The sequence below is a fragment of the Plasmodium gallinaceum genome (assembly GCF_900005855.1).
Source record: "Plasmodium gallinaceum strain 8A genome assembly, contig: PGAL8A_v1_108, whole genome shotgun sequence".
In the NCBI taxonomy this organism is placed as follows: domain Eukaryota; phylum Apicomplexa; class Aconoidasida; order Haemosporida; family Plasmodiidae; genus Plasmodium; species Plasmodium gallinaceum.
Genome location: NW_021628228.1, coordinates 1284844 through 1300442, shown reverse-complemented (window position 1 = coordinate 1300442; position 15599 = coordinate 1284844). Strand labels below are relative to the sequence as shown.

The window sequence follows — 15599 nt, the reverse complement described above, 5'->3', positions numbered from 1 at the left end:
TTAAAATATATAAAAATATATATATATATATATATATATATATATATATATATATATATATATATATATATATATATATATATATATATTTTATAAAATGATTTGTTGTTAAAAAAAAAAAGAAAAGTTGTCGACTAAAAAGTTTCTTGCAGTAAATTGAATTTAAATTCTTATAAGAATATTTTATATTAACGATAATAAAAATTCGTGTTTATAATATTTATATAATTTAATTTGTATTTCATTTATTACTTATGTTTGTTAATCTGAAAGCAATGGACTTCAGTTACTAAGCAGTGTTTATAACATTATAGGTAAAATCTAATTAAAAATAATCCATGAGGATTTAAATTTTCAATAAAAATATAGGATTTTTATAAAAGTAGGTAAATGTTTCTTAAAAATTACAAATGATCAATGAAGTAGACAGCATAAATACAGTTTACTAGTTTATAGAATTAAAATTACATATTAATTCATTAAATGCGTAGAGGCAAATCCCACATGCTCTTTATTTATATGTATGTTCAATACTTGTTTTATTAACTGGGTGTTCGGTGACTTTACTAGAGTATTAAACAAACAAATTAAAAAAGAGCATGTTGAGTTGCCTCTACGATTTTGATGTATTTATATATATTTTTAAATGCTTTGAAGGAGTGATCCTTAATTATGTAATCTACTTCATTCAGCATTCTTTGATTTCAGTAGGCATTTATTTACTTTAATAAAAATCCTTATTTTTATTAAAAATTTAAATCCTCATTGAACATTGATTATTAATTAAATGTATATTACTTGTTTCTTTATTATGAGTTATGTTTAGCAATTAATATATATTGCTGTATATTTAACAAACATAAACAATTATTGACAAATACAAAGAATTATATAAATATTAATTACATAAAAATTTATTGTTATATGTATAAAAATTTTCTCTTACAAAATTCATTAAAATCATTCTTCGTTTACCAAAAAATAAAAATCTTTTTTTTTTTTTTTTTTTTTTTTTATTTTTATTTATCGGTAACAAATCTTTTTGCAGTTGATTTTTTTTTTATCAATTTTTTTTTTTTCCTGATGGTATTTCTTTTTTTATAAAAATACAAACAAAAAAAATTGATCATTTTTTTTTTTTTTTTTGTGTGTGCATCACCAACTACATATTCTTCATATAACTAGTCCTTTTATTTTCCAAAATGGTTAATAAAGACTTTTATTAATCATACTCCACCACCATGGGAAAGTAATGGTTATTACTTAAAGTTTGTTACTTTTGGCTTGTTTTATTACATCAAGTCCTTTTTGTACTCCTTTTTCAATTTGCTTTTCCTGATATTCGTTGATATCATACGTTATGATACTACTCCGTTTATGAATATCTAGGTAATCTTTATACTTTAAATCATGTGTTAGATTTAATTTCCATTTATTTTTATTCGTAACTTGTATTAAATTCTGAAGTTGCTTTTCATATATTTCCCTGGTTTTGTTTCTCAACAATTTTATTTTTGACATTGGAATTTGTACTTCTTTACCTCTATAATATATAGGTAATGCTTTCAAAATTCCGTTTTCAACTTTAGTTACTCTATGGGGAAATGACCAATACGGTTTATATTGTATATTTCCACTATAATGTTTCATTTGCTTCCTTTCGTATTCTGATAATTCGTATGAGATAATATCTCCAACCTTAATATTTTTATTCTCAATTATAGGTTTTCTTTTGATTTCATTAACATCTTCACTTATGTTCTTCCATCGATCGTTTAAGTATATAATTCTCATTTCAGAAGTTGTTATCGGTACTAATTCTGCAAATCCTGGACAGATACAATACATTCCAAACATAGCAAAATAAGGTATTTCTCCTAGAGCTCCATGAGGTGTATTATTATATATTAGTGTTGCATTTTGTACTATTTCATCAAAAGGTATATCTTTTTCTTCATATAAAGTCTTCATGATATAATCTAAGCTTTTATGAGAGCTTTTATTTATACCGTTTCCATGTGGATAATATGCACTAGTATGATATAATTTAACCTTTATTTCTTTTGTAACATAGTCAAGAAATTCTAGACTAGTATAAATTGAACCGAGATCTGTTAAGATGCTTGCAGGGCATCCAAATATGGGTATCCATGTTTTCTTTATAATGCTAATTGCATCCATAGCATTAGGTGTTTTATTAGTTATGTTCGTCACCATAAAACGTGAATGATGATCTATTGCTACTTGTATAAAGTATTCTGTACCTTTCCATGTTTTAGGTCCTATAATATCTAATGAAACCATATCAAATACATTCGGTTTTGATAAAGCTTGGTTATGATTAGGTTTAAATTTCCTATTACGCATTACTTGACAAACTAAACAATTTGTGACGTATTCTTCAATATCTTTACTAATATTGGGCCACCAAAAATGTTTTTGTATTTTCTTTAGTGTTTTATTTACTCCACAATGTCCTGCGAATTTACTACTATGAAACCAATACATTAAATGATTTCTATATTTTTCTGATATATATAATCTTCCTGTTCTATAGTGAATTGGGAAATCATCCTTCCACACTACGCCTCTTGGTATGTTATCTTTATCTTTTCTTGCTGCATTTGCTATTTCCTCGCAAGAAGGTATAACATATAAATCTTCATATACTTCTTGAGGTTTACTACAATATAAGGTCATGTAATTAGGAAGATCTATTTCATCTTCTATTGATCTAGTGATCCAATCAGCTAAACTATTTTGAACTCCTTCAATATGTTCAAATTCTAAGTTAAATTCTGATAGTCTTGACTTCCATCGATATAGTTTTCCAGTATTAATTGAATCCATTCCAATAATACCTTTACAATCTGTTTTAATTAAAGTTTTAGATCCTTTAATATAATAATCGAATGTTTCGCATGCTACTACTATAGCAAATAATTCTTTCTCGACCGTACTCCATCTTTGTTGTACTTCATTTAATTTTTTCGATGTATAATGAATATATTTAGTTTGACCTGTATCCTTATCAATTTGAGTCAATACAGCTCCTATCGCACAATCTGATGCGTCAGTATAAATAGCGTAGGGTTCTCCTAATTCTGGAAATGATAGATAAGTTATTTCTGTCATTTTATTCTTGATCTGTTCAAAAGCCTTTGAATGTTCTTCTTTCCATTCGAATTTCTGCTTCTTAGTTATCAATGGAACTAGTTTAGAAGTCCATTCTGAAAAGTTCTTAATATAATTCCTATAATAATTAGCAGCTCCTAAGAATGATCTTAATTGCTTTTTAGACTTAGGTTGTTCTGCTTCAATAATCGTTTTCACCTTATCTACTGAAGGTCTTATACCATTTTGGTCTATCTCTTGTCCAAGATAAGTTATAGATGTTTTAAAAAGTTCACACTTTTCTATATTTATACCTAAATTATTATTACGGAGTAATTCAAATACTCGTTTTAATACTTCCATTTGTTCAAATAGTGTTTTTGTTAAAATGATGATGTTATCAATGTACACAACTACATAATTCTCTTGAATTAATTCCATAAAAATATCTTCCATTATTCTTTGAAATTGCGTAGGACTCGTTTTTAGTCCAAATGGCAATACATTAAACAAAAATGTTCCTCTCTTCGGAACTATAAATCCGGTATATGGTTTGCTACTTTCATCCAATGCTATATTCCAAAATCCATTTTTGAGATCTATTTTCGAAAACCATTTCGATCCATGAAACGTTTGAAATATGTGCTTCATATGTGGGATGATATATAAATCATCTACTATAAATTTATTTAAATACCTATAATCTAACGTGACTCTCCATTGGCCTGTTTTCTTCTTAACCATTACTATTGGTGAGGTCCATTCCGCATTAATGACCTTACTTATTACTTTTAACTTTATCATTTCATCTATTTTTCGATGTAATTCTGATAACATTTCTTCACTCAATGGTCTAGGGTTATAACGCCGGGGTTTCCCTTGTACCTGAATAGAAACTTTGTATTTCTTGTTGGGTTCCATGATTTTATTTTCCCAGAGTTTTGTATTATTTCTTAATACTTTTTCCAATTTTTCTTTATTTTCCTGATCTTTTACATCAGATCCTTCAATAAATTTCTGAATAATTTCTTTATTCGAATTCTCTAATTTATCCTCCCTTATTTCGGGTTTAAGTTCCATGATATGCATATGTTGACCTTTTCTTTGTGTAATGGAATATCCTAATACGTCCATCACTTCACCGCTAATTAATATTGTGGGTATATTTGATTTTATTATTGCAAATCTGGTTAATACCTTTACATTGGTAAATTTCATAAATATTTTCACCTTTTTAGATTTCATTGCCATAATTTCATTATATATTCCAACAACTCTTATTGGTTGTAGTGAGATATCTGGTTCTATACCTAGTTCTTTAGCTGAAACCGTTGATATAGTACATATATCTGCTCCTGTACATAGTAATACATTAACGTTATGTCCGTTAATTTCTACTATTTGTTCCGCATTCATACATTGTCTTTTTTCTCTTCCAATTTCTATTGCGATATCAACATAGAATACCCTTTCTGCTGAATCTGTTACACCTTCAGCGGATTCCTTTTCGATGTCAATTTCTTTTTCCTTAAATATCTTATTTATTTTGTTACTCTTTCTATTCTTCTCTTCGTCACCTCCTTTAGGTTTATTTTCATTATACCTTTCCTTTGCTTTTTCTTTTTGTCTTTCCAGGTGTTCCAATTGTTTATTAAGGTATTTTTGCATTTGACGGATTTTCTGTGGGTTAGTTTCATTTTTAATCATTTTAAAATTTAAATCATAGCTTTTATCTGTTATTATACCTTTAATTTCATCTTCTTTATCTTTAATCACTTTATTTCTACATACTGATTCCAAATGTCCTATCATATTACAATTATTACATCTTTTCTTACGATATACACAATCCTTCTTAATATGACCCTTTTCTCCACAACAATAACATTTATTTGTTATCTTAGCTTTATTTATTTTCCCCTCCTTATCATTTTCATTATCAAGTCTATATATTGCTGCTTTACTTGATTTATCTTTCCTTTTTATCGTTGATTCCAATTCTATCATACTTTTCATATATGTCCTAAAAGTTTCATTCACTGGTTTACTTACTGGCATTCTATTCCTAATATCTATTGGAGTACGTCTTCTTAGTATTCTCCACAAATCTATACTAGCTAAATCATTGGGTTTTTTCATACATAAACAACTTTTAGCGTATATTCTACAATCATTAATAAAAGAATCAGTAGCCTCTATTACTGTGGATTTTTCGCCTTCACTTAATATTTTTAACATTAATTCGTAACTCTCTTCTTTATCAACAAACAATGACCTTGCCAAGATTATCTGTAACTGCAATATGTTAGTTATGTCCTCGTTAGTAGCTATTTCTGCAATCTCACCTCCATATGCAGTTGGTAGCATAGGCTGAAGTATCATACATGTCTCTTTCCTAGAGAACCCTTGCATTTTTATTTTCTTTTCAAAATACGTGAACCATTCGAAATAATCCTTTAATGATCCTTTTGTTAACTTTGGAATTTCTTTTGGAATTTTGACTTCTGTTGATTCATTGTCCTTCTTCACCTTGAATACATAAGACTTATGAAAAGAAACTATGTCCTCGAGTATTTTCAATCCAAGCTTATCTATTTCTTCGTCCATGATTAACAATTGCAAATCCAATGTTGGTTCTTTTTGTAATGGTTTCGATTTTCCTGCCGTTGTCGCAAATTGATTTATTAACTGGGTGTTCGGTGACTTTACTAGAGTATTAAACAAACAAATTAAAAAAGAGCATGTAGAGTTGCATCTACGGTTTTGATGTATTTATATATATTTTTAAATGCTTTGAACGAGTGATCCTTAATTATGTAATCTACTTCATTCAGCATTCTTTGATCTCAGTAGGCATTTATTTACTTTAATAAAAATCCTTATTTTTATTAAAAATTTAAATCCTCATTGAACATTGATTATTAATTAAATGTATATTACTTGTTTCTTTATTATGAGTTATGTTCAGCAATTAATATATATTGCTGAAGATTTAACAAACATAAACAATTATAGACAAATACAAAGAATTATATAAATATTAATTACGTGAAAATTTTATTGTTATCTATATAAAATTTTCTCTTACAAAATTAATTTAATCCTACTTCGTTAAAAAAAAAAATCTTTTTTTTTTTTTTTTTTGATATCTCATTCTTATTGGTAACATAATCTTTTTCCAGTTGATTTTTTTTTTTTATCATTTTTTTTTTTTTTTTTTTTTGTGTGTGCATAACCAACTACATATTCTTCATATAACTAATCCTTTTATTAACAACAAAGTCAATGTACAGCCATTTAATAAAACAATCACCTAAGTATTCATTTAATATTAAAGCATATGATTAAACTTTTATGCATTGTTAATGCGTTTGTAGAAATATATGATTGATTTTACATATGACATTCTTCACAATAATAAATGCATCATTAAATATTTTATGAAAAAATTACAGCTATTTATAATAATTTTAAATAATTTCAATAAGGTTACACTATTTCATAATTTATCAATTTTAACCGTGGTAAATTTATTTTAAATTTAAATGATATAAATATAATATATTTAATGTAATTCAATATTTTATATAAGATATTATTTATAACAAGCATTAAAAGGAACTGAATTTCTTTCATGAGTTGTTTGTATTCCATTGTTTATATGTAACATTATCAGCTATATATTAACATTGACCTTGATTGTAAATAAAATACCTTTTTTATTTAACGAGTTTACAGCTTTACATAAATTATGAATTATGTTATATTATAAATAGTTTAATTTCATTTTAAAGAGATTTTCTAAACAATTTTCACTATGCACTTAAGCCTATATTGTTTAAATGTAAAACATTCATAGCTATAAAAAAATTGTTGTGGATATTTTTTATCATTCTTATTAATCATATTTTTTTTATCAATAAATTTATAGTATTATCTTTATATTTCTCTTCTATCCTTTTTTTTAATTTTATTTTTCATCATCTTTTCTTGTTTATCTTCAATATGGCAAAAATTTAAATCTCATAGGTAAATTAAATAGATAACATATGATTTAATTTTAATTAAAAATAGTTTTTCATTAATGAAAATATAAAAAAAAATTATCTTCTTTACGAAATACCTTATTATCCATATTACAGATATAAATTGACAATATTATATTAAAAATTTTATGTGTAGATATTTAAGAATTCAAGTGAATAATATATATAAAAATATCTATATCTAACTAAATATAAAAAAAAAAAAGAAAAAAATTTTTTTTTTTTTTTGTGAACACTAAAATATTAACACTTCTATTATAATTTTTTTATTACTTTTTAGTAAACTTTTTCTTTTTTGGGGAAAATTAGGGCAAACCATTAATGACTATAGAATAATTTTAGATACAAATATTTCATTTATTTTTTTGTTAAAGAATAAAAAAAAATGCATAATTGTATTTAAAATTTAAATTAATGACAATAATTTTTATAAAAAGGAAATCTCTAACGAAATGGTTACAAGAGACAAGAACTTTGAAAAATCAAAAAGAATAAAATTCTGCTAAAAATATTTTCTCCGTAAAAATATTAATTATTCATGAAATATAATATGTTAATCTACATAGGATTATTTTACTAAAAATAATAAGTTTAATGAAATTTATTAAACATATCTTTAATTTAGTTTCCATATTAATTTTAAAAAAAGCAACATCACAAATTATAGATCAATATATGATTTTGCAAATGTACCAAGTGTCCTAACAAACTATATTTTGCATAAACCATAAAATTTCTTAAGATTGCTATCATTTCACCAATAATTAAATAGAATATCTTAATAAACAAATGCTATATAAAAAGACTTATAAAAGTATATAACTATAATAAAAATATCAATGTGTAAAAATCTGCAAAAAATAAAAAAATACTGTATTTGTATATCAGGGTAATAATATTGTCAAAGGAAAATAAATATTAATTTAAAAAAAAAAAAAAAAAAAAAAAAAAAAAATCGTATAAAATATATATTTTAAATTTTAATTATTTTATATTATTTAAATTAAAAGAAAAAGTGAAAAAATTCCTTATTCCACATTTAACAAAAAGAACATTTTGTTTTAATTTTTTTCATTTTTAATAAGGTTTAATTTGATTTAAAAGCTAAAATTCTTGTCCATGTTTTCGACTAAAAATGATAAAGAAATAGATCTTTTTCATATTATATTTATCTAATAGAAATAGAAAAAAGAGTAATAATTGAATACTCTAAAATTTTAGAATAAAGAAAAATCAATTTTTTGTTATAATTTTTTTATGTTATATATTTGTGTTAAAATTATAGCATACTTCTAAAAATGCAATATTATAAAAGAGTATTACTATAAATTATATTTTTTGTGAAAAAAAATTCATTTTATTCTCTTATATATGTTACTTTTTATAATCATTAATGCTATTATTAAGGTATCACAAAAACTTTAATTATTACTTACAGTATTCAAAAAATATTATAATTATTATCATTAAAAAAAATATTAACATAAAGACTATTATAGTTTTCATTATTAGTTATAATATTATGTAATAATCAAGTTTACAATTTGTATTGTAATCATTATTATGATCAAGAGTATTTTTTTTTTTTTTTTTTCTTTTTAGTGTGTTTTCATTTATATAAAAAACCGTTTGTGAATTAAGAATTGCATCTGAGGTTTAAGCTTTATATACTTTAATTATCAACAAATGTGTTATTATTACATCATATATAAGTAACTTATTATAAAGATTCTTTATTGTTATAACTGATAATATTTATATTTTTAATTTTATATAATTTTATTTTCATTACCATTAACTTATTCTCATAGCCACTAATTGTATATTCTCCTAGTAATTAGCATTAAATATATTATAACTTTATCATTATTTTAGCTAATTTTATGATCTATAAAAAAACTTTATAATATTAACTATAATTATTATTTTCATTACGATTATTACAAATACATTATTGCAGCTTATATATAACTAGAGCTTTTCTTTTTTATTACATTATAATATATATTGCAACTTTTTTAATTTAAATAATTGTCCTAATTCCTTAAATTTATAAAAAAAAAAAGAAAAAAGAAAAATCAAGTAATATATGTATTTTGAACATCTAATATTAATTGTTACTGATATTATGTATGAAAAATAATATATATATTAATATTTTGTAACATTATTATTACTAAAAGATTCCTTTATATATTAATAAATTAAAATGCCATAATTTTTATTTTTTTATTACTATCTAAAAACCATTTTTTGATTATTCAAGAGGTAATAACACATCATATATTATTGTTACACACTTTATATTACTTTAGGTAATTTAAATAATCTAATTTTTCATACGATTTTTATTTAATTAGTTATTTAATTAATTTCAATAAAAAGAGCATACTTAATATATTTATTCCCTATTCAAAGATTTTTATTGTGCATTGAGCAAGCCAATTAATAAAGAGAACGAAAAATAAACTCTAATAATTTTTTTTATTATAAAATATACTTTTTTAATGAATTCATATTCCTTATATAATTAAATTACCTAATAAAAAATGTTTTATTCTTAACAATATTTGTAGTCCTTCAAATAAAAGTATGTTAGAACAATATTTTTATTATTTTTATCACATTTTTTATTTTATATGAAGTATTTGTTTAATTTAATAATAATTTCTCCTTGTTTTTATTAAAACATAAATCCTTAATATAAAAACTTTTAATTTTATAAAAAATAATCTTTAAATAACATAATAATATATCAATAATAAAAATTAACAAAAAAAATATTATGTAACGAACATCACAAAAACAAAAAAAAAAAAAAAAAAAAAAAATTTTCTTTTTTTTTCATTAATATACATATCTATATTATAATATTTTGAGATAAATTATTTTAAAATTTTCTTTAACGCTTTGGGTGAACAATACTTCAATTTATATTACATTGTCAACTCGCCTATATAAAAAGGATAATAAAACTTCATATTAATCAATGCATATAAGCTGAAACCTAAATATATAACAGTGATAATTTTTTTAAATTTAAAAAAAAAAAAAAAAAATGAAAAAATAATTAAGCTATATAGCCTTATTATTTATATTTTATTAATAATTTCATAAAAATTTCAATTAAAAATTATTAAGAGTTAAAGTTTTTATTATTCATTTATTCGAATGTTTTTAAATTATATTACAATGCAAAAAAAAAAAAATAAAATAAGTACAAATGTATATAGTGTATTTAAATGAAAATAGAGAACAGAGGAATTTAATAAAATGTAACTAAAATAATCAGAAATTTATTAAAGCAGAGCATTAATATTCATGTGATATAATATTTTTATAATTCATTTTATATTTACATGTTATTTAATATTAGTGTATAACTTAAAACACAATCATTAAAAAAAATTAATAAATCTAAACTTAAATATTATAGCTTACTATTAAAACTACGTATTTCTATTAAAAAAAATTGAATATCTTTAGCAAATAAAAAAAAAAATTATTTTTCTAATTTTTATATTTTATTTTAATTTATTTTATTTCCTTTAATTTTAATATTTTCTCTCTTTTTTTTCAAAAAATATAACTATTCCCAAATTTGCTATTTTATTAACATTTCAATTTTTCTAAATATACTTCTTATTTAACAAACGCTTTTAACTTCAAAATTATTAGTATTTTTATATCATTTTGAATAAAAACAATAAAACTCATCACATCTAAATAAATGAAATAGATTAATAATGAAAATGAAAACTTGAAAAAATGGAATGAAAAAGCTAGAATAGTAATTAATGAAACAATATTTTTAACTAATGAAAAAAAATTGAATCATTTAATATTAATTCAACAAAAACAAAAAAAAAAGAATAAATATAAAAACGAATGTGAAGCTCATATTTTTCTAATAATATTTTATTAATAAATTTAAGTTATTTTTAAAATTAACCTAAGAGCTTCAAATACATCATACATAAATGTTATTAAAAATAAATCTAATATAGATCAAAGATTTTTTATAATATATTGGAAAAGTAAAAATATTTTTTTAGAGTTGTATATAAATACATATGAGTATAGAAAGAAAGTAGATGGAAAAAAAAAGAAAAGACTACAATGATTTTTTTGCATTAATATTTATAATAATGCTAACTTTTTATATAAAAGAAAATGGAAAATTTCACACGTAGTTTTTAAAAAAAAAAAAAAACAAACAAAAGTTGTAGTGTGTATATAGATAGAACCTAAAAAACATTTAACTTTGAAAAATTTATAGAGTATATTTTTTTGGAAATTTAAAATAAAATAAAAAAATAATTGATTAATGTTCACTGTTAATTGTTTGACAGTGAAAATTTGTAGCTTAGTAAATTTTAAATATAATACATAAATCCTTTAAATACTTTTACGTAACTTTTGCATAAGAAACTTATAGTTTTTTACTTGTATTTTTATTTTTATTCTCAGCATTATAACACTTGTTATAATTTTTTTTTTTTTTTTCTAAATTCAAAATATTAATTATATTAAAAATAACTTATAAATCATATTGAAATAATAATCAAGAATAATCTTTTATTAATATATTTTTTTTTCTGTATTTTATAAAAATTTTGAAACTTTATATGGCTGAACATAACAATTTTGTGTTAAACAATTCAACAAATATTGAAGGGTTGACACAACATGTAAATAATTCTCATGAGCTAACACCAAATGCCTCTGAGTCATTATCAGAAATAACGAATACAAATGATTTACAAATATTCAATCAGACTAATTCATGCCATAAACAAATAAATTCTTCACCACAAATGCATCAAAGTATGACGGAATTAAGGGAATCGTCAACAAATATAATTAATATAACAAATGAAGTAACAGAATCAAAATCACATATATGTAATGTTTCTACACAATTATGTAACTTAACAAAACAAATATGCAATAATACAGAAAATTTATGTAACAATACAGAAAATTTATGTAATAATACAGGACAATTATCTATGACACATTTATGCAATTCTACAACAAATTTATGTAATACTGCTCTACAATTATGTAATGGAACATCAAGTAATACCACGGTTCATAGATTCGTACCAAGCTTAAGTTCGTTTGAAAGATTAACTATAGATTTCTTCAGTATATGGTTAATGTATGGGTTTCTCTTAATTGCTGTTATATACAAACATTTTTTTCAGGTAAGATAAAATTGAAAATAAAAATAAATATATACTTCCCTTAATTTTTTTTTAATTCTTTATATAAATCAAAATACTTTTAACATAAAAAAAAAAAAAAATTGATTGATTTTACTTTTTATTTTATTTGACAGAATATTGTTAAGAAACTGTTTTGTCGACGTACATCTCATTACGAACCAATTTCGAGAGGTGAAAATGAGCAGGATGAAGCAAGAGTTACAGAAGAAGAAATTCAAGAAATCTCAGATGAAACAGTAATTGAAATGGTAGATATAAGAAACGTAGACGAAGAAAACAAAAGTCTATTTAAGCGAAATTGCAAATAAGTGAAGAAGAATTAATATTTTTAGTGCCATAGAGATATTTTAAAGAAAAATGGTATTTTAATTTTTATCTATATTTATGTCAACATACAGCTTTCATTTCTTTATTTTTTATTGTTATTTAAATTCTCTTATTAAAATTAATGATTTTTCAAATAATTATTAATTTATAATAGGAAATATGAAAAACGCATGATAAGGTGAAAATTACCCTATTTTTCTTTAACAAAAAGAATATTTCATATGTTAAATATATGTATTAATTTCATATCAGAGTGTATAATTGTAATCATGAATATTAGAGTTATTATAATAATAGAAATCAATTTAATAAACATAATTAAATTCCTTATTCCATATTTCATAATCATTCATTTCAATATAAATTAGAATTAATATATTTGTAATTGTTATATGTTATGCAGTAGCTTTATATATATATTTATATATATATTTAATGATTAAGATAGTTTAAGAAAATATAACAATCGTTATAATTCATTTTTGTTTTTTTGTTCGTTAATATATTATTATATTATAGTTTTACTGTAGAATCATTCTTTTTTTTTCTTTTTTTTTTATCATTAATATATTATTTTATTATAATAAAAAAAGGAAATCTCATAATTAAGGTAAGTTAAAAGATGTTCATAATTATAATATATTTATTTCAATTAATTTAAAAAATTTATATTACTTAATATTTATATAAAATATTAAGTTTTTTATAATTATATATATATATATATATATTTTTTTTTTTTTTTATTATTATTTCATATTATTTGTTTTTTAAATCACTATATATAGTGTAAAATTTATTTTTTTATGTTGTGTTTATAATTATTTTATTCATCTTTTTATATGAAAAAATAACATTTTCCTTTTTTGTCGTTATACATACATATTTTATTTTTTTTCATACAACTATATTAAAGATAAGTAATTTTCGTTTTTAATACTCATATTGTTTTTGTTTATTTTAAAACACAATACAATATTACATTAGAACACAACAGTAAAATATAAAACAAAATTTTTAAATGATGAAAAAGCAAATTTTCATCATTAGGAATTAAAATTATATCAGATTATTTTACACATTTTATACTTTATATTTCAATAAAATTATAAATAAAAAAGAAATATATATTTTGATTCATTTATTTGTCATTAAACAGTATTATAGACTTGTTTTTACGTTCGATAATAATGAATATTAAATAGTTTAACTTGTGTATATAAGATATGCAAGGACAATAAACATATTGAAATAAGTACACTTAAGTATATGAATCTAATATAATATATATTCTATAAAAATACATTTTATTATATGTTTTGATATGTACATGTAAGAAATAATTATACAAATATATACGTGCGTTAGCATTAACTTGTTTTTAATTTTTTTTACTACTTTTTAAAAAAAAAAAAATTAATTTAGTCTTGAAAAATGCATAAAGTTATGTGTGATGTTATTTGTATAAAGTATACATTAATTGATGTTTAAAATAAATAATAAAGTTTAAATTTATAAATTAATAAAATTTATTTTATAAAAAACAAAATAAGTTGGTACTTCTATGCATGCTCTTAATTAGACTATTATCCTATAAAATATATTGACTCTTTTGACATTTTATTATAATGAAAAATATTATATATAATAATTGCTTATGCATGTAATATATTTGAAAGATTTGTAAAGATTCATATAACAAAATTTTATATATAAAGATTACAATAAAGATGCGTTTCTGAAGATATTATTTTTAGAAACATATCTAAAGATATTCATAATAAAAAAAAATTTTTTATGTGTAAGAACTTTTAAAAAAAAAAAATTATTTTTTTTTTAATATTTTGTTAGAATTATTTTTTTATAAAAGAAAAAAAATATGATAATTATTTTTTTTAATGATTTTGTGTACGTGCTGATAATAAAACTACAAAGAAATGTAATTAAAAATATGTATAAAGCAAACTTACTTATTTTATATTATATAAATAATTATATAAAGAGTCTATAATTATCTATAGTATGCTGTCTTATAATAATTTATTTTATATTTCTATGCATGTTTTTTATTATAATGACTATTTAAAATACGGTATAAGTACTAAAACATCCAATTAATAAATCTACTATTCAGAACATTATAAAACTTTTATGAATGGACAAGTGATAAATCAGTAACTAATGAAAAAATTGAGCATCTCTTTATCTACAAAATATGTTAAAATTTCATATGGTATCCTTATATTAGTAAGGCTTTTATTAAATTTCTGTAAAAGAGAAAAAAAAAAATCTTAACAAAATGAAAAGCATTACTCCTTTTTATTAACCCATAGTAAATAATTTTTTTCACTCAACCAAAAATATTGTTTTTACTCAAATAGTCAATGAGTATGTATATAATTAATTAAACTATTTATAGCAATATACTCTAATGCACATATATTTTATTACTGTATTTAAATAAACCATTAATTACTACGTTCATATGAATTATATTCAACTATATTAAAATAAAAACAAGAACACAAAATTTTTAGAAATTTTTATTATAAAATTTACATTTTACAATTTTATATAAATGTTTATTACTTTAGAATGCAAAGAACTAAATTATTTTTAAAATTATTAAAGCATAAAAATATGCATTCATACTAATTAAAAATGACACATATTATGTAATTAAAAAAAAAAAATAGAATTATGATTTATTAATCGTTTGTTCAATAACTTTATTAATATTGAGCAAACAAATGAGTAAAGAGAATATCAAGAAAACCCATTTTATTAAAACAAAATCAATTTTTACATAAATTATTTATTTTTAATATTACATATTAATTTTATATTTATTATATAAATTAATTTGCACAATACAATATAA

General features: G+C 21.1%; 2 protein-coding genes across 2 annotated transcripts, besides 7 other annotated features; one reads left to right on the top strand and one right to left on the bottom strand.

Moving 5' to 3' along the window:
- Positions 1–513: 513 nt before the first annotated feature.
- Positions 514–982: a repeat region.
- A 281-nt stretch (positions 983–1263) lies between these two features.
- On the bottom strand, positions 1264–5721 carry PGAL8A_00410600 (retrotransposon; the record flags this gene model as incomplete). The annotated part of the gene is made up of 1 exon (XM_028670471.1): positions 1264–5721. The coding sequence occupies one exon, from the start codon at positions 5719–5721 to the stop codon at positions 1264–1266; it is 4458 nt and encodes a 1485-aa protein (XP_028527220.1).
- Positions 1974–2478: a sequence feature.
- Positions 1981–2313: a sequence feature.
- Positions 2736–3096: a sequence feature.
- Positions 3370–3855: a sequence feature.
- Positions 4246–4512: a sequence feature.
- A 58-nt stretch (positions 5722–5779) lies between the features above and the next one.
- Positions 5780–6238: a repeat region.
- A 5550-nt stretch (positions 6239–11788) lies between these two features.
- PGAL8A_00410500 (hypothetical protein) lies at positions 11789–12699 on the top strand (the record flags this gene model as incomplete). Its single annotated transcript, XM_028670470.1, has 2 exons — positions 11789–12370; positions 12505–12699. The coding sequence occupies 2 exons, from the start codon at positions 11789–11791 to the stop codon at positions 12697–12699; spliced, it is 777 nt and encodes a 258-aa protein (XP_028527219.1).
- Positions 12700–15599: the final 2900 nt, after the last annotated feature.